The sequence below is a fragment of the Lithohypha guttulata genome, assembly GCF_036872675.1.
Source record: "Lithohypha guttulata strain CCFEE 5908 chromosome Unknown scaffold_9, whole genome shotgun sequence".
In the NCBI taxonomy this organism is placed as follows: Eukaryota; Fungi; Ascomycota; class Eurotiomycetes; order Chaetothyriales; family Trichomeriaceae; genus Lithohypha; species Lithohypha guttulata.
The window spans coordinates 241,639-266,653 of NW_027042758.1; the positions used below are offsets into that span (position 1 = coordinate 241,639).

The 25,015-nt window shown below is 48.7% G+C and overlaps 7 protein-coding genes across 7 annotated transcripts; 5 read left to right on the top strand and 2 right to left on the bottom strand.

Annotated features, from left to right (window-relative positions):
• Positions 1–1,436: 1,436 nt before the first annotated feature.
• LTR64_008430 (uncharacterized protein) lies at positions 1,437–2,507 on the top strand (the record flags this gene model as incomplete). The annotated part of the gene is made up of 2 exons (XM_064902744.1): positions 1,437–1,904; positions 1,956–2,507. 2 exons carry the CDS (start codon positions 1,437–1,439, stop codon positions 2,505–2,507), a joined length of 1,020 nt encoding a protein of 339 aa, XP_064750883.1.
• Positions 2,508–3,130: 623 nt separating this feature from the next.
• LTR64_008431 (uncharacterized protein) lies at positions 3,131–4,770 on the top strand (the record flags this gene model as incomplete). Its single annotated transcript, XM_064902745.1, has 4 exons — positions 3,131–3,322; positions 3,371–3,488; positions 3,545–4,308; positions 4,372–4,770. 4 exons carry the CDS (start codon positions 3,131–3,133, stop codon positions 4,768–4,770), a joined length of 1,473 nt encoding a protein of 490 aa, XP_064750884.1.
• A 1,265-nt stretch (positions 4,771–6,035) lies between these two features.
• Positions 6,036–7,088, top strand: LTR64_008432 (uncharacterized protein; the record flags this gene model as incomplete). The annotated part of the gene is made up of 1 exon (XM_064902746.1): positions 6,036–7,088. One exon carries the CDS (start codon positions 6,036–6,038, stop codon positions 7,086–7,088), a length of 1,053 nt encoding a protein of 350 aa, XP_064750885.1.
• Positions 7,089–11,497: 4,409 nt separating this feature from the next.
• LTR64_008433 (uncharacterized protein) lies at positions 11,498–11,973 on the bottom strand (the record flags this gene model as incomplete). The annotated part of the gene is made up of 2 exons (XM_064902747.1): positions 11,498–11,684; positions 11,753–11,973. 2 exons carry the CDS (start codon positions 11,971–11,973, stop codon positions 11,498–11,500), a joined length of 408 nt encoding a protein of 135 aa, XP_064750886.1.
• Positions 11,974–13,739: 1,766 nt separating this feature from the next.
• Positions 13,740–16,118, bottom strand: LTR64_008434 (uncharacterized protein; the record flags this gene model as incomplete). The annotated part of the gene is made up of 4 exons (XM_064902748.1): positions 13,740–14,710; positions 14,764–15,747; positions 15,812–15,902; positions 15,945–16,118. 4 exons carry the CDS (start codon positions 16,116–16,118, stop codon positions 13,740–13,742), a joined length of 2,220 nt encoding a protein of 739 aa, XP_064750887.1.
• Positions 16,119–19,307: 3,189 nt separating this feature from the next.
• Positions 19,308–21,133, top strand: LTR64_008435 (uncharacterized protein; the record flags this gene model as incomplete). The annotated part of the gene is made up of 5 exons (XM_064902749.1): positions 19,308–19,475; positions 19,528–19,549; positions 19,599–20,006; positions 20,053–20,598; positions 20,646–21,133. The coding sequence occupies 5 exons, from the start codon at positions 19,308–19,310 to the stop codon at positions 21,131–21,133; spliced, it is 1,632 nt and encodes a 543-aa protein (XP_064750888.1).
• A 1,309-nt stretch (positions 21,134–22,442) lies between these two features.
• On the top strand, positions 22,443–23,603 carry LTR64_008436 (uncharacterized protein; the record flags this gene model as incomplete). Its single annotated transcript, XM_064902750.1, has 2 exons — positions 22,443–23,280; positions 23,335–23,603. The coding sequence occupies 2 exons, from the start codon at positions 22,443–22,445 to the stop codon at positions 23,601–23,603; spliced, it is 1,107 nt and encodes a 368-aa protein (XP_064750889.1).
• Between the last annotated feature and the right edge of the window lie 1,412 nt (positions 23,604–25,015).

Sequence of the window (25,015 nt, forward strand, 5' to 3'; positions counted from 1 at the left end):
ACCTATCTCACGTAAAGTCGCGATGATCACATATATGCGTGGGTCTGCCAGTCCCAGACCCACCTTTCGTCATTAAATACCGTTCAGCTAATTCAAATCCTCTTCCATTCGAACTCCCCATGTGCGAACCAGAAAGTCTACATGGACAGATACAGGACACTAGCTTGGATTTCGTGCAAGTGTGCCGATCTGTGACTGACCTAACTGCCTGAGTTCGAGCCAACTGGCCATGAGATACCTGCACGATTTCCTTTCGACAACCGAGCCATGTCGCAAGAAAGTGGGCATGTTGTTGATTTAATGTAATCAGGCTACCAAGGCCATGTGGCCAAGAAATGAACCGGTATCAGACATGACGAGGCTTGGGTGACTTTCTTGACAGCACATGTCTCACTGAGACGAGTTCTTATCTTCGAAGCAAGAAGTACAATGATGACTAAGCTATAGTTCGTACCAGAAGAGACACAGTTCTATGCTTGTCACAAGGCCTGGGAGATAGCAGTGAACCAGGCAATTCAAACAGATTCAAGCAGCATTGAACGGTTTGGAACGAATGCCTGGATCGCTGTCATGTCTCTCACAGATGTCCTTGTTCCATGCAAATGGAGGAAGTTGATTTGATCAAAGTAGCAACCAACATGTGCTGTGGCAGGACTGGATGCAGACAGAAGACCACCCAGAGTCTAATCGATTGAGCCGAGGCTGTGGAAGGTACAAACCAACCTCATGTTTCAGTGGGCACAAGTTTTCAGCAAGCAGAGCATAATATCTTGGCCAAGGAGAAGCTCTAGGAGATGGACAGGTCATCTGGACTCAAAGCTTGAGAACTCGGTCACTAGGGAACTTGATAGACTGGCATCGATCCCATACCTTGATCCGGCAGATTGTTTAGCCCTGATTTTCTTGTTGGGTGTCGTGGATATTCTCGGTTGGACAGTGAGATCCTTGCATGCTTCCTTCGGTACACCGGCACAGAGGTGTTAGTCCGAAACTTGTCTTCACACTGCTTGATCCGACTATCTTCATTGCCAGAAGACAAAGAGCCTGCGGAATCTGGTTGCGCTGAGCAACTGAGGCTAGTCTTCAGAAGAGCGATACGATCTTACCGAATTGCGTGTTACATTGTTGTTCAGGCGAACAGGAAATACGAGCTGAAGAGGGCAAGCCCCAGGATGCAAGTGTCTAAGTGATCGATAACGACCTCGACCTTGCGCCATGATCTGCAAGGAGCCACTACTGCAGGACTACAAGGCACATGCTTTCAATGCCCACTTCTGCGTGCCAGCACAAATGTACCATCGGCATCGCGGCGATTTTGCCGAGCCATGATGTAGACAAGAAAGATTGCGACATGCACAACACTCGCTGTTGTCAATAGTCTATCAAAAAGATCAGAAGAGCCACACCGCGGCAGCTCGAGTGTTTTCGATATCACAATGACAATATTGAAGAGCAATATTCCAGCAAAAGCGAAATGTCTACCCCGAGGAGTCTACCCTCCCTGCATCACACTCTTCAAGCCTACTGCTCGTCAGGAGATTGACACAGACGCATGCTATGCTCATTACTCAAACTTGATTCGTGGTGGTGTGGCAGGTCTAGTAGTGCAGGGTACGAATGGTGAAGCTGTACTGCTCTCGCCAGAAGAAAAGATTGAGTTGACCAGGACCGCACGAAAAGCTGCAGCAGATCTGGATCTTCCAGATTACCCTATCGTCGCGGGCATCAGTGGGCAATCGACTAATGAGACCTTCAAGCTGGCTGAAGATGCAGCTGAGGCAGGTGCTAACTTTGCGCTGCTTCTGCCACCTAGCTTCTGGCCGAAAGCTGCTACCAATGATGTGCTCAGAGACTTCTACAGAGAGGTGGCAGATGAGAGTCCTATTCCTGTCGTCATATACAACGTAAGTATTCACAGTTCGAATTTTGGGACTGAGCTGATATCGTCTTCGCAGTACCCTGGAGCCACCAACGGAGTCGATTTGAGTTCTGCATTGCTTGCTGAGCTGGCTGAACATCCAAACATTGTCGGAGTAAAACTAACTTGCGGAAATGCTGGCAAGGTAACACACCTGAGTGAGCTCTTCTCACCAGAGCAGTTCAGCGTCTATGCAGGTCAGGTTGACTGGCTCTTGCCATGCTTGATTGGTGGCGGCGTGGGATGCATCACGGGGATGGGCAACATCTTCCCGCGTGCCGTATCCAAGGTCTACACTCTTTGGAAGCAGAACAAGATCGAAGAAGCAAAGAGATTGCAGGGTGCTGCGTCTGCGGCAGAGAAGGCCTGTAGAGAAGGTATAGCCCTGACGAAGTATGGTGCCTGGAAGTTTGTGGGGCCCAAGATTGGGTTCAATGATCCAGCTACGTACTTTCCCAGAAAGCCGTATAAGCCGCTATCAAAAGACAGACAACTGTGGTGCGTTGACACTCTGCAGCACATGGCAGACATTGAAGAGAGCCTACCAGATGTTGTAGTCTTGAAGGGCAGTGCAACAAATGGTGTTTAGGTGTAACACAAATCAATCCACCTAACAAACCCAGCGATTGCCACGTGGGACTTCCACTGCACAGATACTCTTTTAGTTGGAATAGAGATTCAAATCAGGTCCAGATTTCCGCGGTGTGAGACACGTTTTCGTGCATGGTATTAGCCTGCACATCTTTGGTACTCCTCCATCTGACCATGACATTGGCTAACCTGGGCTTTGGAAGGTATTGTCGAAGTCCTGTATGCAGGCCAAGGGATACAAGCCTACTAAGAGCTTGGCGTCCTGCTCTCAATAACTACTCAACCTAGTCGACATTGTGGCCAAGCAGATAGCGTCAGTAGAGCCTGACTGATTTGCAGAAGTGCGAAGTCAAGACAACACCGGGCTTACAGCCATGACAGGCCTTTCTCCATATCGCCTGAAATCCTAAGCGCCCCAAAGTCGTTTTGCAAGCTCGAGACTTCGCGCAAAGTTGGGGTAAAAGTGTGGGAAAATGTGGGAAAATGTGGGAGGACAACCCGGTCGGGACATGAACTCGACACATATAGAGTCTCTCGCGCTCCAGATTCACACCTTCCGTTGTTACATCTCGGACGAAGACCTAATTTCTTATATCTGGAGCAAAAACAAGCATTCTCACGATGCCGTCAACGCACGGAAGAAATACTCAGACCTTTTCCGAAACGAAATCAGAATACATCGAGCATGTTGACGATGCCAGAGACAAAGTCCTCGAGAAAGGTGGTCGCGAGGACCTGGATAAGTTCGGGTCTCATGCGAAGACAGACCCTGCTGAGGTAGCTTTGGTGAAGAAGCTGGATTGGTATATGATGGTAAGCCTGGCATGAAGGCAATGAACTTGTTGTTGACAAACTTCGCAGCCTGTGCTGTGGTTCGCTTACTTCCTCAATTTCCTTGACCGCAATGCCATCGTCAATGCCAGGCTGAATGGATTGAGTGGAGACCTCAATCTGAAAGGCACACAGTACAACACATGCAGTAAGTCCAATAGTGCTGAAAATAAATCGGATGCATAACTGACGTGGTCGCTTCAGTCAGCATTCTTTTCGTCGGCTATCTTCTAGGTCAAGTGCCTTCGAATATGTTGCTGACTCGCATCAAGCCCGGAGCATACATCTCAGTCTTCTTGGGCTTATGGGGCATCGTGTCAATGCTGACCTTCTTGGCCAAAGACTACCACGGAATGCTGGTCTGTCGCTTCCTGCTCGGCATAACAGAAGCCCCGTTCTACCCTGGAGCCATTTTTGTGATCTCTCTTTTCTATACAAGGAAGGAAACAGCCACAAGGATGGCGATTCTGTACACCGGAAACATGTTTGCGAGTTCATTTTCTTCACTAATTGCAGCTGGTGTCTTTGAAGGCCTGCATGGAGTGCACGGTCTCAGCGGCTGGCGATGGCTTTTCATCCTGCAAGGTGCTGTCACCATTGTCGCAGCTGTCGCGGCATGGTTCACGTTGCCCAACTCACCTCTTCAAACAAGATGGCTCACGCCTGAGGAGAGACAACTGGCTCATGATCGTGTTGCTGCGGACACCACTCACAAGCGTGAGGGTACAAGTGTCTGGACAGGTCTTCGGGAAGCCAGCTCAGACTATCGAACTTGGCTATTTGCGCTCACAGGCATTCTCCACTTCTCGGCGAATGGTTTTAAGAACTTCTTGCCTCAGCTGATCAAGACTTTCGGTTATTCTGACACGGTATCACTCGTCCTGACGACGCCTCCTTATCTGCTATCGACAGTCGTTTCTGTCTTGGTTGCGTGGACCTCTGGACGATACAATGAACGGACTTGGCACGTAAGTTCTCTCCGTCTAGAGCGATCATACTTCCGACCGAAGATCTTGCTAACTCGCAGACAGATCACAGCTTGCAAGCTCGTTGCCATTGCTGGTTTCATCATCGCAGTAAGCACTCTAAACATGGGTGCTCGCATGTTTGCAGTTTTTCTTTTTGTCGGCGCCACCTATGGTGTCAACAATATCAACATTGCATGGGTTGCTGCCACTCTCGGACAAACAGACGAGAAGAAGTCTGTGGCAATCGCGATTGTCAACACGATCGGAAATTGTGCGAGTATTTTTACGCCTTATCTGTGGCCAGATTCGGACTCGCCTCGATTTCTGACAGCCATGTTCTCGAGCATAGCTTTCTGTGTTGGTGTCATTGCATTGACGTGGCTTATGCGGTTGGTGTTGATGAGAGACAATCGTCGTATTCGTCAAAACGAGTCGGAGGCTATCAACTTTTATGCTTACTAGCAAATTGTATGACAACGTCGGGCAGGATGTGAAAAGGTCTCTTCTAGTAGTCAAGGCTCAATTCGTAGAGCAGTCAATGGAAATTCATCTGAGAGGAAGTAAAATTAGATCGCGATCTGGCAGCTTGTCGTGATATCCTGGCAAGCAAAGTAAACTGTATAGCATTTTTACTTGCGAATGGATGTGATCGTGGTTGCGAATAACTTCACTTGATTGTCCTCATCTGGTCGAATGAATCCCATTCCGACATAATCTAGCATGATTAGGCTGATCCTGTGCAGGAGCAAGATTTTACGCCAGCACCCACCGAATTTAGTCACTTCAGCTATGAGGGTGATTCTGTTTGGTTTTGCACAGTGTATGGACATGACTGTCAAGGTGTGTGGATTTCGCTAATAGGTAGGCACTTGGTTACGCGTGAATGTGTTGACGGGTCATGACTGCTGGACAATTCTCGAGCAACAAGGTGGAGGACAACATTTAAGGTACGACGGGTATGCATCGGCTGCAAGCCGAGGTCCGCCGAGCACAAAAGTACAAGGTGGGAATCGCCAGGAGAAGGCCACTAAATATCGGCACGGGGCACAGCCCCGGATGATGACCGGGCCACGCGGAGAAGAGAAATTCGGAGAGTCTCAATCAGAGCTACCAAATCTTGAAGCACTCGATCGACTGTCAATACCCTCTCATGATCATACTCTCAGTCTGATCAGCTTGTGGCATGAGACGCGATTCATGAGGCGGACTTGTCGATCTGGTTATGGGATGCGGCAGTAAAATCGAGGGGTCATTCATCTCGCAATGATAAATATGCTTAAGACGCCGCCTCCTCAAGAACACGCCTCGAGGCTGGGCACATAGAACTACTCCAATTGAGATCACGACACAGCCCGCAACAGTAGCGTGGAATACTTGCATGTCCACATGAGACGTGTGCTGTCCCTGCCGTCGGTACCTTGCACTTCCTGTCGATCTGCTCGAAGTGAGTAGCCAAGACAAACAAGGTGCGAAGCTCGAGCATCTCCAGACGACGATGCAACGTCCTGCATAGCAGCGGAGTACACACATGCAAGGTGTAGCTTCGGCATCTTCTCCATCTTACCGATGATAGTAACCTGTCGATGTAGACCCACCAGATCAATCTGAGACAGAGGAGTGTGCTGATACGTGTAATACCACAAAGACTGTGTTGAAGTGCTTTTTTGTCAAAAGAGCAATAACTCTTGATCAAAGTGCTGCCGTTGTAGCTGAAGCCGACGTCAAAAATGCCGAAGCCGATCATCCTACGGATCGGCGAGGACATCAAGTACAACCACGACTTCTACAACCAAGAATTTCTGAAGAAGTACGATGTAATCTCTAATCCTCACACAGATCGAGTGTCGTTTATCACAGCTCTAAAGAACAAGGAGTTCGGCGATTTCTCAGCTATTTTCCGACCACACTTTCAGACAGGTGGTGAAATGGGACAATGGGACGACGAGCTGATTGCTTTACTCCCTCCATCTGTTCGTATATTCGCTTCCGCTGGGGCGGGATACAACTGGGCAGATACCGAAGCACTAGGAAGACGCAAGATATGGTATGCCAATGGTGCTGGCGCATCAGACGAGGCTGTCTCTGACACAGCACTCTACTTCATTCTCTCAGTCTTTCGTAATTTCACTAGGTCTCAGCTAGCTGCTCGAACTGCAGATCCTGCTGTGTTTCAAGAAACACATAAGCTCATCGCAACCATTTCGCAGAACCCAGCTGGTCATATCCTGGGTATCGTAGGCCTCGGGAGCATCAGTAAGAAGCTCGCCTACAAAGCTAAAGCCTTGGGTATGGAAATTCATTATTACGACGTTGTAAGGTTAGCCTCTGAGGAGGAGACGCGGCTCGGTGTAACATTCCATGAGACGCTTCAGAGCCTTCTCGAGGTGGCAGACTGTGTCACACTACATACACCACTCAACAAGCATACGAAGAATCTCATGAACAAGAACACCATTTCCAAGATGAAACCTGGAGCACGGCTGATCAATACTGCCCGAGGCGAGGTTGTCGAAGAGGAAGCACTCACAGAGGCTCTCAAATCTGGCCACCTATCTGCTGCGGCATTGGATGTCCATTACCACGAGCCACAAGTCTCAAGAGTATTGGCATCAATGGAGAATGTGACGCTTACTACTCATGTTGGAGGTGGTGCGTTGAATACAAGAATCAATTTTGAGTTGAATGCAATGAAGAATATCATGGCTGTTGTCGGCCACGACGGACAGTTCACTGGCAAGCCCTTGACGCCTGTTAATGAAGCAGCGTTTGTGAATGCCTAAACATCTCGAAGGTTTCGCAATCTGCTACCTCTTTCAAAGGGACTATGTATTTGCGCTGTCATGAAGGCCTGTAATATATCACCATGGCCTGCAGGAGTTTGGGCACAGTCATCGTATCCTGGTTCGCTGCAAAGGATGACACTTTCGTCCCGACTCGGACACCTGCAACCATCTTGACCCATACCCCAGTCGATGTCGAATCGCGCAGCTCAACAGCTTGACCCACGCTCTTCCAATCTCTGAATATCAGGCTTAGACCAGAATAAGACTCATGAAACACCTAACACATGTCAAGCAAGTCCATCATTCCGCGACCTCTTCCGGGTACTATTACAGTCTTCTTCGTGTGTCCTCATCTAAAACTGTTTTTCTCAGCTGGTCCTCCAAATTCTGGTGCATACAAGCGGAAAGCAGTATCGGCTATCTAATCCGCGGCTGATCAGCCTCGAAGGTGTCCAAACACAAGGGAGCTCAAGAAAACGCCAGCTAGAACGGAGAGAAAGTCGCCGACACTCATTGTCATCACCGCAATCGTTCTGTGAAAGTAAGCTTGAGCGTCCACCCATCGTCACAAGCAATGATCACTCACAGTAAATATCCAACACAAGAAATCAGGACGTCAATCACCGCAATCAAGACCGCTTCGCGACCTGTTCAAGGACGAGGGGTCATCTTAATCCCACTCAACAAATGGTGATCTCTTTGCCCGTATCTCAGGCTGCTCAGGGTGGATTGTATGTCGTAAAAATCTGTCCTAAGAACTAAGGGAGCCCTGAATACCGCCGCAAAGGCGATCAAAAATATGCACATTCCCGCATATTGACCAGCAGACTTCGGAGCCCACTGCAACGAGAAAAGTGGTGCCGTGCTCGACATGAAGAAGATCATTGCCATTGACTCCATACCCATCATCATGCCAGAAGTTGTGGAAGATGCGGAGGTTGACATGAACATCAAGCCTGTTGAGCTCGTTGTCATTGTCATATTCGACATGTCCGTAGCCGATGGCTAGAGAGACTTAAATCAGGCTGATATGTTTTGACTTCGTACCAAATCGAAATCCATGTGTGAGAACTCATTTTATGGGAAGCCAAGGAGTTTTGATTATGGCCGGGCACGCTTGGATGTCATCCTCGCACCATGTCCTTGCGGGAAGAATGAGCTGCCCGTTCGGCACACACCTCCCCCCATTACTGATTGGCCCACCATTCCAGCATTTGTCTTTCTGCAGACTGGAGAAGGCAAGAAAGGAGTACTCCGGAGTCGAAGCAGTGAAAGTCTATACCTACCAGATCAACGATCTCCCAGCAGAGATCCCCAGCCGCGATCACTCAGCGCCCAAATAGGAAGAGAAAGTATCTATAAATCTGCTCAATAGGGTCGCCCGTAACATTGTGACTGGTGGCGACGTTGGGAACTTAGACAGGAACAGATAAGCTTCTAGGTGAGAACATTTTCTTCCCACGCTGGTCAGTATCCACTACATTCACTGGGTAGCTGCTGAACGGGGTAGGATCGATCGTGCACGGATTTGCCTCACACCGCTTTCGCCCAGGAGGCTTGATTCACCTTGGCTATGGCTAGATCAAGGCTTCGAAATCTTATATCTCCATGACAATGCTGATATCTAGCGTACACCCCCTTCGAGTCTGAGTTACTCCTACCACTCCTCTCGTACAACATAGTTGGACTCCCTCAAGATGGACATGTCTTCGCCAGCAAACGGAGTGATTTTACAGCCAGACTACACAGCCTGGCGGCTAAGGAAATAAATGTTGCGATGCCTGTAGTATTGGACGGTTCATATAGTGGTATTGATGTCTTGACATTTCGAAACAGTCGACGACTGCTTGTGATTGCTGGGGGGCCGGTTGCAGGCTGGATGCTGCCGTTCCTGGAGCAGTAACGAAGGTACTGCTCGATGCAAGATGTACAGCAGACTGTTGGGACTGAGAAGCTGGAAGAGCGGGATTCTTCCAGCTCAGAAGCCTGCGTCGCATCTTCGAGGCCAAGAGCACAAACGGTTCGTCAATTATTGGCGACAAGAGACTCTAGTGGCAAGCATGGTTTCTCGACGCCGTTAAAGACATATTGACCAAACATGTTTTCAGAGCCAATGAGGCGACAATTAGCATTGATGTCTACTTAACAAAGGAAGTCGACATCCCTGTGCGTCTTCCAGAAAAGAAAGAAGACGCCTCCAGCTCCGGATCTGATCTCATTGTCAGTCCTGACCAAGACAAAAAAGTCAATCCATCCTTGGAAAGGGACTACATCTTGTGTCGCGAACAAATCGGTCGACCACGATTGCCACAACTGATCCAAGAAGAAGGAAACTGTATGGCAGAGACAGGAGATGCAGTAAGGGCCTACGTGTGCGGGCCAATCACTACGCAAAACGATGTGCGTAATGCTGTTGCTATGGAGAATTTGAAGATCGCAAAAGGAAGAGCAGGAGCAATGTATCTGCACCTCGAGCATTTCTCGTGGACATGAATACATATTATTAGTTGTCAGATTACATGATAATTTCTCGTTCAGCCCTTTAACGCATTTGCCGATGCGACCGATCCATGTTCAGTACTAGTATTTCCAATGTTGACGCCTTCACCCATCACTGTCTTGTTATGACAAGGTTCGTGTTGCGGCTTCTATGATGCCTTAATGGTTCTTGGCACAGCCGCCGCAGGCGCATGCACCGTCTTCGCAGGCCTGTTTTCGGTTAGGCAGATGTTGTTGAATGGTCGGAGCGTACTTACACATGTGCCTTCATTTCCACCACATTGGCAGACAGTCTTGTTTGATTGAGCAGCTGGAACGGCCTTGTTTACTGGATTGCTGCTCTGTGGGCAGCTTGCACAGGTGCATTGGCCTGGTGCACAGCCACACACAGAATCAGAGCCGCCACACTTGCAAACTGTCTTGGCAGAGTTGACCTCGGCGGGTCGTGGTTGGAAAGTCTCGGAAGTCATCTTGAATGAGGTTGTGTGATGTTGTGCTTGTTTATTGAAGAATATTGTGTGGAGAGATTTTCAGTAGTAGAGTGCAGTTGCTTGTCAAGAAGTGATAGGCGATGGTCGTGCATTGATATACTCTACCCCTGTGGAGCGGACTCTTGGCATTAACGTCACAAACTTTACGTGCTGCGGTTTTTGTGCGTTTTTGTTGTTCGCACATTGGTTAGTCCAAAGACAAAAACCCTCACAAACTTAGATTTTCAAATGGCTTACTGATTTCCGGACTTCTGTGAGACAGTCAGCGAGCAAAACTAACTCAAAGCAGGTGAAAAGTTCGTGTAACGACGTGTCAATGAGGATCGCCCAAGGCTCGATCTTCTCGCGAAAACCTTATATATCTTATGCCAATCATAAGCTACGAAGGCACCAGGAAAACCACTAGCCTACAGAGGACTCCGAATTGGCTACACGACTTGACAGAGATGACATTCTAGCAGATGAGTGCAATAGCGCAGTGAGGCCGAGAGCACAGCCATCGCATACATACGCTGGAAATACTAGGAGGCGGATCGTACGTTTCTGCTGACTTTCTCGGATTTTTCGACAGTACAGGTTAGCGCGAGGCTTTTGTGCGTTCATGTGGCGAATGCCCCAGATGATTTCTGACGATCCACTGCGCACAAAAGACGCATCTATGCTTGTCAGAATCCAGGCACATGTTTGCTCCGCAGCAATCGAAGTCACATCTTTCAGGCATATGCATCGACCTGTGACGAGAGATAGCCGATGCCCAAACAAGCAATGATAGATCAATTCTTCCTTAATTTGTTCTCTAGCAGGCAGAAAGCATGGTTCCGTGGCCCATAGTCGTGCGAAGTGCAAAAGTAGAAAAAACGTACAACGTACCAACTCATTTTGAACGCTCGCTGTTGAATATTCTGCTGCTTTTCTGATGTTATGTACCTGGTGCGACATCAGTGGAATGAAAGGTGCGGTGGAACAGCTATATATCTGCGAATTTTAGCTTTCTCATCTTCGATTATCTAAGCGTACAATACAATACATTCTTGGTGAGAGAAATCCACTTTCACGTCCGCCGAGGAAGCGAGCAGCCACGTAGGCACGATGAACAATCCGCGTCAAGTCCATGTTCTATCCGCCGGCATGTGCATCAATGTGACCCTCAATGCCTCGATAGCTCGAGTGTATCTGCTTCGCACATGCTGAACTCAAAGCCGAATTGTGGAAGCGAGGCATCGCCAATTGAAGCATATGCCAATCAGGAGAGAAGGATACCTTCACCGGATCTCAAGCAGTTAAGAGAGTAAGACGAGCCCGACGCGGATCATATTGCGTTAGCGACACACACTTGAACGTGGAGCGCTCTTTCTCAACACAGCAACCTCGACACAGGCGGGCATTTGATATGTCTTCTTCAGCTGTCAATTTCTCTCATGACCCCAGCACACATGATGGCGAGGTCTGTGGCTGTGCAACAACATTGACAGCACCACCTGGACGATCTCCAACATACTCGAAAGCATCATTGACTTGATCCAACGAGAAGCACTTGTGTCGCAGGTACGATAGATCGATCACGCCTGCTGCGACAAGAGCGATCAACTCGTCCACCTCGGCACTATTAAACCAAACAGTACCAAGCACGCCAACATCATGAACCATAGCCCTACCATAGCCCTAGCATACTCCAGCTCCATCTTGCCAAATGCACCTCCTGCGACTAAAGCGACTCTTCCACCTGATTTGATGCTGTCGACGTACTGGCTGGTGAGAGTGGCATCGCCGCCAACGCCCAAGCAGTCATACATTGCGTCTGGTCCCAGTCCGTCCGTCTCTTGCTTTATCCATTCAGTAATACCCCCTTTATCTTCAGATGACCGCACAACGACTCTGCCATGTGGCGACATCTTTTCGACTTCGGCAAGGCGTTTTTATCACGTCCGATACCAAGAATGTTGGTGCAATCAATACCCAGCGCAATAGCGACTGCGGCATAACCAACGGTACCCGTCACTCCGTTGATCAGAGGCGTTTGCCTGGTCCAGCATGTGCTTTCATGAGGCCCGCGAAAGAGGTACCGATGTAGCCAAAGCGAGACGCAGTGGCGAGATTAATATTCGGTGGCAACACGGCTATGTTGGTATCTGGCGATGTCAACAAACCACCGATAGGATATTGAGCGATCACTTTGCTACCACCAGGAGGATAGAGGACAAAGTAGCCACGCAAGCCACTGTTATAGCACATATCCTTTCTATCTGGAGTGTAGTAATGTTGTTGGCATCTACAGAAGTCATTGTTTCGATTGATGTAGTACACCCTAATCACCTTGACGATTGGTCACGCGTACCACAGGTCAAGATCGGGTCGACATAGACACGATCGTTAAGCTCAGGCTTAGCAAGTTTTCGCTGGTAGCCTCAGTAACACCTGCAACATCGAGACCGAATACACATCGCAGTTTTCTGGAGTACGAATAGAGTCTTGTCAGACAGCACGCCTCGAATCGGACAAGGACATCCTTTAGGCCTTGAATTAGCTTTTCGATGACACTGTCCACAAGTGGTTTGCCGACCTCAACAAGACATGTGACTCAAATTTCTGTGCATGTTGTGGCAAGCGTACGGGCTGGTTGCAAAGATTACACACCGTTTGGCAATCGTTGACAGCTAACTACGCGGTGTGATCGTCGGCAACGGCGTCGTCTTATCCAACTTGCTGCGAGAACGCCCAGAGATTTGTCTTCTCTGGTTCAGGTGCTATATTCCTCGACGACTTGCTAAATCCTGCAGGGTTCTTTTGAACGCCACCATCTATGCCGTTCTTTTCCTAGATAATCCACTGCTCGTTGACGATCTCGTTCACTTTCTTAGCGCCGCTTCGCAACTTGAATTCTTGCTGAAGATGATACGCGCACACCAATATCCGAAGCTCGAAACACCAAACCTGCTCGGAGATTTACGAACGTCATCCGGTCGAAGTTTGACCACGTCAAGCTCAAGATATACTGGCTTATACAGTGCGCTTGGATGCTTCGCCTCTAGTTCTTCGTAGGCGGGCAATCGGCTGAAAGATTTTGGTTCATGGGCTACCCGTGTATCTAGCTGTCTCCAGCCCCTCATCGAGAGCTTGTTTGTCAATCTTGTCATGGTTAAAGGCCTATATTTACGAGAGACGAGAGCAGAAAATAGCAAGGCTTACCTCTCGCAAAGTCTGTCGAACTTCGTTCAGATCCATCAACGCCATCCGCTTAGAAGAGACCTTCTTCGTTGAATATGGATCTCTCGACCGCACAGACTGCTTACTGTCTGGTTTGTTGTGTAGACACGGTCTCTAGCGTTCAGTCCAAGCACGGCTTATGTTTCTGTGGTGTTAAGCCTTGAAAGAATACGGATATTGTACTTGTTCTGCTTCTTGCGAATTGCTGGCTCGTGTATCGATTATGGGGGTCGAGCATCTGTTTGACTACTTTGCCACTCAAAGCTGACGGACCGTCAATTGGTTTGAGCAGGCGGACGTTGTTGGGATATGAAGACAATGCTAACAGTAAACAACAGGGTCAAAATGTTATAGAATATCGCTATATCGGCCCTTTTTTGGGTGGTGTGGCCGATTTGTCTCCTGCCCGTACTATTGGTCGCTTATCAGATGATGGAAGAGCTGATTCTGTCTTTCAGAAGGAACCAGGCTGATACAATTGGTTCGAGAAGCTCTGGCTATCAGTCTGTATGTCTAGTATCGATATTGGGTCGTCGTATTGGAATCCCGTCATGAAGGGCTCGCACGAGCTATTCAATTCTTCCTGACCTTGATCAAACCGTAGAGCTGCTTGAGTATACGGGAAGCTTTCGTCGACCCAATTATCGCTCCAATTTAAAGAGTCGAAAACGTTATTCATATAGACCTCTTGGGTCGGAGAGTCATTCAAGGTGAAGTCGAGAGGCCCACTCATTTGCGATTGCTGACTTATGTTTTCCGAACCTTTGATTTTGGTTTCGATCAGCTCATGTCTTCGACATGCTCGATAGATCCTATCAACGACCTCGGCTGATCGACCCGCTGTTTGTGACCACGATCGTAAATCGACAAAGACTGCTAACCCAACCTCAATCATGTTTTGGTTCTTCTGGTTCCATGCTTCGTTGGATCTGTCTGCAAAAAGGTGCAATAGCGGCACCATCAGCGCTTGGTACAAAAGCCACGTAGCATTCCAACCAGCCATTGAACACGGTCTTGATACTCGCCAGGTCGTTGCAATGTCGTTGATAAGCTCGAAAGTCATTTCTCGGCAAATCTCGACGGCATATCTCTTCTCTTCGAGTAGTTGCGTGAAGGGCGTTTTGCGCATTGCTGCCCACAGCAAAACCGGTCGGTGGAGGATGATCCTACAGAGTACGTACCGCCACCTCATGATGTTCTTGACCACTGAAATTCCATGCGGTTCTCCAGGTTGAGCCCGGGGAGTATTGTTTTGTGCTGATGATGTATTATACCAGTGTAGAAAAGAATTATCCAGTGCTCTCCTCTCTGCCTCTGGTATCATTGGTGATTGAGCAAGGGCATCCTCCATGCGAGTGCTCAGTTGGCAGAACTGTATGTTCTCTTGGATGAGGGTCAACAACTGCTGAGATAGCCGATGCATTCCTGTGGTGGCTTTACAGAAATTGCATGGTTCATCCTGCCCATACTGGGCCTACCCAGACCATAGCCGACCCATGAGTCGATCACGAACATCGACCACCATATTCGTCTTCTGAGCTCGATCGACTTGCCATGTTTGTCGCGCTTTGCCGGATCGACGCCCTCAGAATAGTCGCGATGCAAGCCCAGTGATATGGCTAATCGGAACGCCGCTCCCATGAGCGAATTGGCCAGGTTCGGCTCCTGAATGTAATGAAGATAGAGCCCGCTCAGCAGAACCAGAGCTTGTACTGTCTCGATATGTGCAGATCCCAACATTTCGATGCTTAAATTTTGTTTGGCTCTTTGCCAATAGATCCGATGACCATGCTCATCGCAATGTGAGGTATTAGCCATGCTTCCGAGAGCTAGCACCGTGTTAAGCAACAATGACCATCGAATATCGTCTCTTGACTGTGCTATGTAAGTGTCGCGAAATTCTTGTTCGTCCAATAGTGGAGCAATCGGATGAACATAGCTGAAGTAAGCATTGATTAAGGGAACTTCACTCCAAGGTGAAGACGTCCCAGGGACTCCAATTCCTCCAATGTTTTCTGGAGGAGAAGAAGCCTCACGACTCGGCGCATGACTTCTATCTGGGGTTTTGATGAAAAAGGATTGAGCTTCAGGGTCTAGCCAAAGGATAACTCGAAGTGCAGCTGTGACAGAAGAAATACCTAGATATGAGGTGGACCTCTTCACGGTCAGGGAAAGAGCGTTCACGTCGTCAGTGATTCCTATCAGACCTGTTCTCGAGGTTGTGTCAGTATTCTCCTCAGGCATGGGCTGGAAATGCTCAAGATGTGCAGCATCTGGATGGGTCAAAGGCCTTTCCTCCGATCTAGGCGTAACGGGAGAAGGCGGGCTGAGAACAGCTCTTGGGCTCGTTTTAGCCACGAGTTCGATCAGCGACTCCCGATCTAATCCCTTAAGCTGCTCTAAATTTTTGATTGTTGGGAACAGACTTTGAAAGATTTTTCGATAGTCTTTCAAGGTCTCATCTGCTTGCTCAGTGGACCTGACAGCCGATCAGCCAAAGGTCGTAGATTGGGTGGATAGCTCTACCTTCTTTGAGGCATACTGTGGCGCTGTCTGGGTTGAGTGTAATGACAACCAGTTGAACGTTGGTACCAGGTACAATTAGAGCAAGGAAGTTCTGTATTGATTAGCTGAGAATAGACGGTAAACTCATTCTTACCTCCGTTACAGCGCGTCTTTCGTTTTCGGCACTAAAAACATCAGAGCTTGACTCATCGATTGGGGAGGAATGCTTTACCGGCTCGCACGCCCTTATGGTGCTTATTCTCCGCTTGCCACCATCGTTGTTGACAGGTACGGCTCCCTGCCCTTGAGACTCCCATATATGGAACATGATGATAGACGGGCCCGAGGAGAGCTCCAGCCGTAAACATCTGCGTAGCGATAAAAATAACAAGACGAGACATAAAAATGACGGAGCAAGAGCACGGTTCTCCTCACAAATTTCATTATGCCGGGGAAGATTTTAGGTGTGGAGACCCTGGATCTAGCCCTGCATAAACCTGGAATGACTGACATGACATCGAAGAAATGGCTTATATAACACGGCTATATTCTGCCGTGTCCGGCATGTTTGATACAGGCATTGCCACACCTTTCGAATGATAGGCACATGATCTAGGCAATCGTGCCCGTGACAATACTTGGCGTGAGTATCTACAGCAATGAAGTGCCGCGAGCTATACTCATCGTAACGGCAGCGTCCGCTACGAGGTCTGCAAGCCAGTCATCTTCAGCCAAATGATCTAGAGTTTCTCGCCGTTCTCAATCAGTCAGGCTTCTCGGTAGGTTGACCAGGCACAAATCCCTCGAGCTACGAGTTTTGTAGGATTGCCCGTTGCTCTGTTCGCCACATCTGAAATCTCGTTCAAGATCGACACAGTCTCTCTGATGGCTAGTGTCATGGGCATATGTTAGCAGTAGAGTAATGTGGCACTAAAGATGACTTTCACGGACGTGTAGTCCTTTTCAGCCGGCATTGAGTGCACTCTGGCTGATATCCTCAAAGTGACTGGCTCTGGAGACAAAAACATTGATGACACTAGTAGCGAGGTTCTTACTTCATATCACACAGATGCGCCATGGTACTTCTCCCACGCTGACCAATCTTTCGTGTTTTAGTCGATGGTGAACCAAACACTTGCCGAATCAAATACACAAGCCTTTATCATTAGCTGAAAGCACTCTATCATAATGTGTCTATATTTCATATCACTACGTTGCAGTCACTCGAAACACTGGCTCGGTTGATGGATGAAAGTGTACCCATTCTGGATACCATTCTGGCTCGTCAAAGTTACAAGGTTTGACTTCTTCATTCAGGATGCGCAGAGTCTCCTTGGTCCAAATCTCATAACCATCAGCATTCAAGTGCAGTCCATCTCGGAGGAATCTCCCAAGCTCCGTACTAGGGGTCAGCTTCATACTTCCTGGAACAACGGATTCATTCTCTCCACAGGCAGCAAGGTTGCAACCAGTATCTTTTAGAAGCGCAGACCAGAGGTCAATCACTGGGAGTCTCAGCTCCCTACCGACCTCTCTAACTGCTTTTGCGTACTTAGCGACACGTTCCGCCCGACTCCGGCCATCATGCGGCAGTCGATATTCCTCCACAGGGGGTGGAGTCGACAGCACTACGTGTGTATTGTGTAGCTCTACTCCCTTGTAGCTGGCAACAGATCGCAAGTTCTCCTTAAAGTCGTGAACAGAACAGTGCTGGGGCTCACCAGGACTACAGGAGTCATTGGCACCAAATGCCACTATCAGGACCGCAACACGTGCGTTCGTTCGTGAGGGTGCGATGGCTGGGAAGAACGACGAAAGCAACACCAGGCCAGCTGCAGAGTTATACCCACCAAAGCCTCGGTTGAGAACATCAAGCCGCCGAGTGTAGTGCATAGAGAGCCTGGCCTGTAACTCAAACGCACCCTGGGTAATTGAGTCGCCGAAGAGAAGGATCTGTGGAGGCGGTGGGGTGGCAGCAGCGACAGCATTAACGTTTCTCTCATTCACATGAAGACTTCGTGACAACATGCTTGCATTCACCGTTGTCTTGGCGAGGTTGGATGGTTGAGTCGACATCAGTATAGCATGAAAGGCCAGGATAGTTGCTCGAGAAAGACGTCGAGATAGGGTGCGACAATGAATGCGAGCCCGGATCGAAGCATGCAAAGTCTGGGGACGAATATAGCTCGAGAAGATTTCCAGGTAAGAAAAACGCACAAGGCTCCTAAAAGCAGCATTCCAGGCGCGTTCTGACCAAAGCAATGTTCTGATCTGTGCAACACCTTGAAATCACTTATGTCAAACCCAGCGGACATTTCTGAGAACTACATGCCTGAGGCATCAAGGTAAGAAGACTCCGTTCCCAAAAGAGATCGGACCTCAAGGATCGTGCTACTTAGGGCTAGCCTGACGTTTTAGGGTTTGACATCTCGGAGCGAGAATGGTAAAACTTTCGAGGCTCATCTACCCGGGTGTCGTGAAAACAGCTACTGCTCCGGAGCCTGCATTGTCGGGAAGCCTTGATCGTGTTCCATTGTAATCGAATGACAACCTTTCGAGAGCTGTCAGAGTGCTGTCACGAGTACCACGCAGATTTGAGTGGAACTACCTCATGATCCAGCGATCTGGTTACCAAGTTTCAGTCGCCGCTCGCCATATCTGTCAGGCTGTATCTGCAAGGAGAAGCCGTGTTGTTACGATATACAGCGAAAGTCTGAGGACTCAAAAGTCGTCTTAGCGTCGCTATAGACGGTTGTTGTTGCCTAGCTCTACTCATGTTGTTAGGCCTACAAACGAGGCAGTCAGGCAGAAGATAACACCCCGAACGGGGTTTTGATCATCATATGGTATAGACATATCCTCTGCAATGATTTTACAGTCCTACATCGACCAGCCAGAGAGCTTTCATGTTCCTATAGAGAGTCTTCGCCACTCCAGTTTCTAGGTCTCCACTATACTACGAATCATTTTCCTCTGCGCATCACGTCTTACCCCGGATACAGGTGCTACAGTATGGTCGAACCATGACAGACTCGCACACGTGATGAATGACACAAGCGATGTCTTCTCTTTCAGTATGATATGTGGCCATTCGGAGCACCGACTTCGTCCTGCTCCACGTGCCGTTGAATTGTCCCGAATACGGAGTCTGTCTTGAAAAGGACAAGCGCCGGTTCCGCACCTGGCGGGGTCTTCCGGTGATTTGCATCGCCCCAGCTGTGCGGCACAAAACAAAGATCAGTCTAGACACACCAAACTGTCTTCAGTTAGGCTGATCAGCTGCACGATTGAACCTGAAGTATTGCGGAGCTGTCTGAAGTGTCCAGAGCCTTTTGTACGCCGACTCTGAAATGAGCCGCTGATCCCGGTACCGAATTGGTTAAGCTCACCTGGGTCTTCTAGCAAGTGTACATATGTTACAACATGCACACATTGCCTTTTCTGTCTCATCTTCTCCAGCTCTACCATTTTCCCCGGATTCATATCTACTGCGCGTGCTATGGAGAAAGACCACGCTATGGAGAAAGAAACAGCGACCACTCAAACGACTGAGCACGTCGACAAAGTGCCGAACGCTAGCTCTGTTGGAGCAAAAGAAACTCGCGTACTCAACGTTGCCTACAGCGATGCCATTGCCAAAGACAATCAGTCCCCATGGGCTGCTACCATGCTCAAGCTTTACGCAGTAAGTTCAGCCAGCTCCTCGTCATGGACCGTGGATATTAACAGATCGACAGATCGTTGCACTTGTCACTATGAGTACGAGCAAGCCCCCGAAAAGTCCTAGCACCAGAACTAACATGATCAGATAACTGTGGTAACGGCTTCGATGGCACCATCATGTCATCTGTCAATGCTATGGATCCTTTCCATGACTATTTTGGCACCTCGATGCAGGGCGCTTCAATCGGTGCTGTCTTTGCCTTGTACAATGTTGGTCAGATAGTCGGTTGCTTCGTGGCAGCCCCTGCCTCTGATGGTCTGGGTCGTCGCAAAGCTATGGCTTGTGGTTCAGTGTTTCTTATCATCGGTGCGGTCATACAAGCTGCAGCCATGAATATCGGCACCTTCATGGCAGGGCGCTTCTTCCTGGGATTCGGCTGCACTCTCTCGATGACAGCTGCTCCTATTTATCTTGTGGAATTCGCTTATCCTTCGTGGCGCGGCGCGCTCTCTGGCCTATACAATGTCTTCGGATGGTATATTGGGTCCTTAGGTGAGTTTTAGACGGCCAAAGTAGCGGCTCAACTGACAATTTGCAGCATCCACCTGGACCGCTTATGGCACTGGTCGACTCACCACCAACTGGTCCTGGAGAATTCCTATCATGATCCAGATCGTGCCAGCCCTCATCGTGTTGTGCTTTGTCTGGTTTATCCCCGAAAGTCCACGCTGGCTGACCCTCCATGGCAAGTCTGACGAAGCACGCGCGGTCCTCATCAAATACCACGGCGCTGGTAATCCCGACTCGGCCGTCGTAAATCTAGAAATCGATGAGATGCACGAACAAATCAACACTCAAGCTGAGATTGAGGCTGGGCAAAAGTGGTGGGATTACCGCATGCTCGTCAATAACAAAGAGAACCTATACAGGATGTACTTGGTATTTTTGGTTGCTGTATTCAGCCAGTTTATCGGCGGCTCAGTCATCACTTATTTTTTGCCAGTGATTCTAGAGAATGTCGGCATCACAAGCTCGTCCCAGCAGCTGCTCTTGAACGGGGTCAACGTCATCTTTGGGTTCCTCAGCGGCACGGCTGGATCGTTCTGCGTTGAAAGTTTTGGGAGACGTCAATTGTTCCTTTGGGGTAAGTGACTCGCAATTGGCTCATGCAATGACTGACTCTTTTTCCAGGTACCTTCTTGACAGGCATAGTCTACATCCCCATTAATGTGATTGCTGCCAAAGCCGATGGCCATGTTAGCACGGCGGCCGGGTATGCCTTCATTGCCATGATCTTCCTCTACGGAATCATTTGGTCCTTCTGCTGGACTCCACTGCAAGCCCTGTATCCTACCGAAGTTTTGCGCACCGACATTCGCGCCAAAGGCATGGCTACATCGAGCCTTTTCAGCGGTGTCTCGGGTTTCATAAATACCTATGCCACACCGGTGGCTCTGCAAAACATAGGGTGGAGAACTTACACCGTCTTTTTGGTTCTTCATTTTGTGCAGTGGGGACTGATGTGGCAGGCAATTGTTGAAACCAAGGGACGTTCTCTTGAAGAGCTTGATGAGATTTTTAAGGCGGCTAAGCCGGTCAAGGCGTCCATGAAACGTCATGAAGTCATCATCCATTCGGGTATTGGTATCACCACCGATCGTGGAGAGACGGATGCTTGATTCTGCTGTTATACCTCTCTGCTGATCTAGACATCGAGCTGTCTAATTCGGAGCACAGGATAGATATCTGTCAGCGAGGAGCGATGATGAATCGGTCAACACATACATAGCGCGCTCATGAACACAGCTCTACGCTGCAAATTCTGTTATATTTTTGATTTCAAATCGATCATGTTCACAAATGCTAGCCTCCACTCCTCTTCAGCAAGGTTCTCCTCTTCAGTGATGAGTTAGCGGAGCGATCGACATGTATCAGAGGTCTCCTAATCATGCTCATGCTTGTAGATATTCCGCAGGGGTCGGAGTCAGCTCTCCTTACGACCAAATCATTGAGTAGATATCATAAAATCACAAGAACGCGGACCAAAGCAGCGAGATTCTAATGCAGAATAACACTGGGTTCTCCGCAAGATTACGGGAAACACAACGGAGGTTATTGCTAGAAATTGGCTCGAACCAGTATGAAGCGTTATGGTTGACATGAAACACGAATGTGTGAGGCTAAAGCTCACTTAGGAGCGCCGAGCAGGATGAGATCAATCTGTCGATACGTTTAGTAACTAAAGTGTCCATGTGTCGAACATTTTCTTACGTCTTGAAATTGTCAGGACATCGCCAGATGCCTCTCCTATATGAGGTCTGCCTTGTCCGCCTTGGTCATAGCTCGAAAAAAAACGATAAGGTGGCTGTGTACGAAAACCTCAGCACGTATTGATATACCGAATGATGGTGTCTGTAGTATATTTTACTGGATCTTAGTCCTACGATCTCGGTTATGGTGAGCAGAACATGTAAACGGGAGCTGTTTTGAGTCATCGTCCCGTCTCGATATCGGTCAAGACAGCAAATCCAAGTGCTGTTCGCACCGGAATAGGTACAGCTCACAGAGCCTCTAGCCTCGTTGACTGGTGTTTCATAAGACTGATTGCAGTGGCAGATCAACGTACGTACAGTGTAGAGATCCCGGTCCGAGCTTAATTCGGTTAGTCCGGAGACCAGCCAGACACCCACCATCTTGGCAGTGATCTGCAATGCAGCCAATATCGCGAATGACGCGAACCATACTGTACAACATGCGGATCATCCAGATTCACCCCGTTACCCCGTGGAGTCATGGGTCAATCTATTCTCGGTATTTTACGCACTCTTCCACGACCTTGCGATCCGAATGCAGCACGGTCCCGATGGTAGCATCTCTGATGCATGTATAAGATTCACAAAAGCGCGACAGTGAAGATGGCACGCCACGATCAGATCATTCGTCTTACCATATGAGAGTGGTCCTGGACCCAGTTCCTTGGCTGTTACGATGTTACGAACGAGTTTGACCCTCCTCGCAGCGTCCGCGATTGCTACAGCTCTGCCACAGGCTGTGCCTGCAACGTCTACCAGCTCTGCTCCAGTTTTTGAGATCGACGGCGCAAAGCAGTACTTCGCGGGCACCAACACCTGGTGGCTAAGTCACATCTTATCTGACGATGACGTCGATCGTGCTTTAGCAGAGATCGCTGCCAGTGATTTGAAGGTGACCCGTGTATGGGGGTTTGGAAACACCAACAACGGAGTGGATCAGCCTGTCTACTTCCAGTATCTCGACAATACCACTATGACGATTACCATCAACGAAGGTGCAAACGGCATTCCAAGATTGGATTCTGTTGTTCGTTCAGCAGAGAAGCATGGGGTCCAGCTGGTCCTCCCTATGTTGAACAACTGGGATGATCTCGGCGGCATCAACACATACTGCAACTACTTTGGTTGCAACAAGACCACCTTCTGGACTGATCCTGGTGCACAAGAAGCTTACAAGAATTACGTGAGCTTTATCGTTCAGCGATACAAGGACTCTCCTGCTATCTTCTCCTGGCAATTGGCGAATGAGCCTCGTTGCCCGAACTGCTCTACCAGTGTTATCACAAAATGGGCGCACGACGTGTCACGCTTGATAAAATCGTTGGATCCAAACACCCGCGTCAGTCTTGGAGATGAGGGCTGGCTTTGCGGAGGTGAAGACTACGCATACAGCTGCATCGAAGGAATCGATTTTGAGGCCAACCTGAATATTCCTACGCTCGACTACGGCACTGTACACATGTACTATGATCAGTGGGGCTACACATCTGACTGGGGCAACAAATGGATTACAGGTAAATTTCATTTATAAACCACCACAATGTTCTCATGCTTACCCGTATCTACAGACCATGCCGCGTTGGCCAAAAAGCACGGCAAACCCATCGTTATGGAGGAGTATGGTGTGAAATCCACAGTCTCAAATCAGACTGAGATCCTCCAGCAATGGCACCAGACCATCCTTGATACTGATATTGCGTACGATAGTTTCTGGCAATTCGCGACTGACTTGACCGACCGTGACCCATATGACGATTATGCTATCTATTACGGGACTGAGTTATACAATCGGGTTGTGATTCCGCATTCCAAGGCGATGTTAGCAAAACTGATCTAGGCATTGAGGAACAGGCCCTATGTAGCATAGGAATTGACGTATCTAGCAGGACCCTACGACTATGGAAAAGGTTGTATACAGGCACAGACCAGGGCTTCGTAATACAAAACCTGTGAACCATATCACAACGCGCGCAGTACTTCCTGCTATGGGACTGCTCTCTTATGCTATGGCTATACTGTACAATTCTACGAAAGGTCAGAATGCAGAGCAATCTCGTTGGCTACATTTCATACCTGTTCATCTATCAGCAAGTAATGTCCGGGCCGGAAAGTTTCGGGGCACAGTTCCCCAGTCTTTTCGTATGCCCCACGATTTTGCCTCATCGTTGGCACGAAGACACTAACCGCGGGATCCTTTTCATAGACATCGAAGAGATCGACCAATCATTCTCTGATACCGTCAAAAACTCATTGTACATTGGGGCCGATTAACACAAGAAGCCAGCATATTCGAAATTGCAGGGCGCTGCTCAGCGTGCTTTAGCGGATGGCTACAACTACATCTGCGCCCGACTCATCCGTTGTGCTACACTGATTAAATTTAGCGATATCATGCCAGTCACCACGTTGACTTCGATACTTGATATGCCAGATATCATTTTTGCAAGACTGAACTCGTCCTTCCGTCCGATAGCCTTCCACTTAGAAGAGCAGAAGACCAAATTGCGTGGCGCTAAAGGCTCTCGAAGTGTCCACCTTCGCTTCTACCACTGTCTACCAGCAAATTGAGTATTGCCTTGCTCAGTTGCAATGTCGTGAGTCGCACAATCGGCAAGGTATACGTAGCACGATTCAGAGGCACTGTACCATTCAAACATCGAATTTATGACTTCGGAAAGCTCAGCACTGCTGCTTTTATCGACACAACATGTGCCCACCGCTGACCGGACGACGTCCAGAACCGAGGACATGGGCTACTCTTTGATGGGCATTTTCTCGGTCAACATGCCTCTGCTGTATGGAGAAGGTAGAAAAGTCTTTTTGAGGCTGCAAAGGGAGATCATGAATGAATCTGATGACGAGGCAATCTTTGCATGGGCAGACGAAGGACTCCAGTCATTGTCCGGCCGCGGCGACGCTCACATTCTCAGTGGGTTGCTTGCCTCACATCCATCAGCGTTCCGCTCGTCTCGCAGCATTGTTCAGTACCACGCTCTTGAGCATGAGGTACCTTTTACTGTGACAAACAATGAGTTAATGATCTCGCTTCAACTCAAGGATGCTGGTGATAGCTTGTTCGTTGCAAGGCTGCACTGTATGGATCTGAGTAGCAACACTCAAGTTGGCATATATCTCAAAAGAATTTCGACATCGACCGCTCAATATGCCCGCGTCAAGGCTTCTGAATTGCCTTCTATCGAATCGTATGTACGAACAGATGGTGTGCCAATCTATGTAAAACAGCATCAC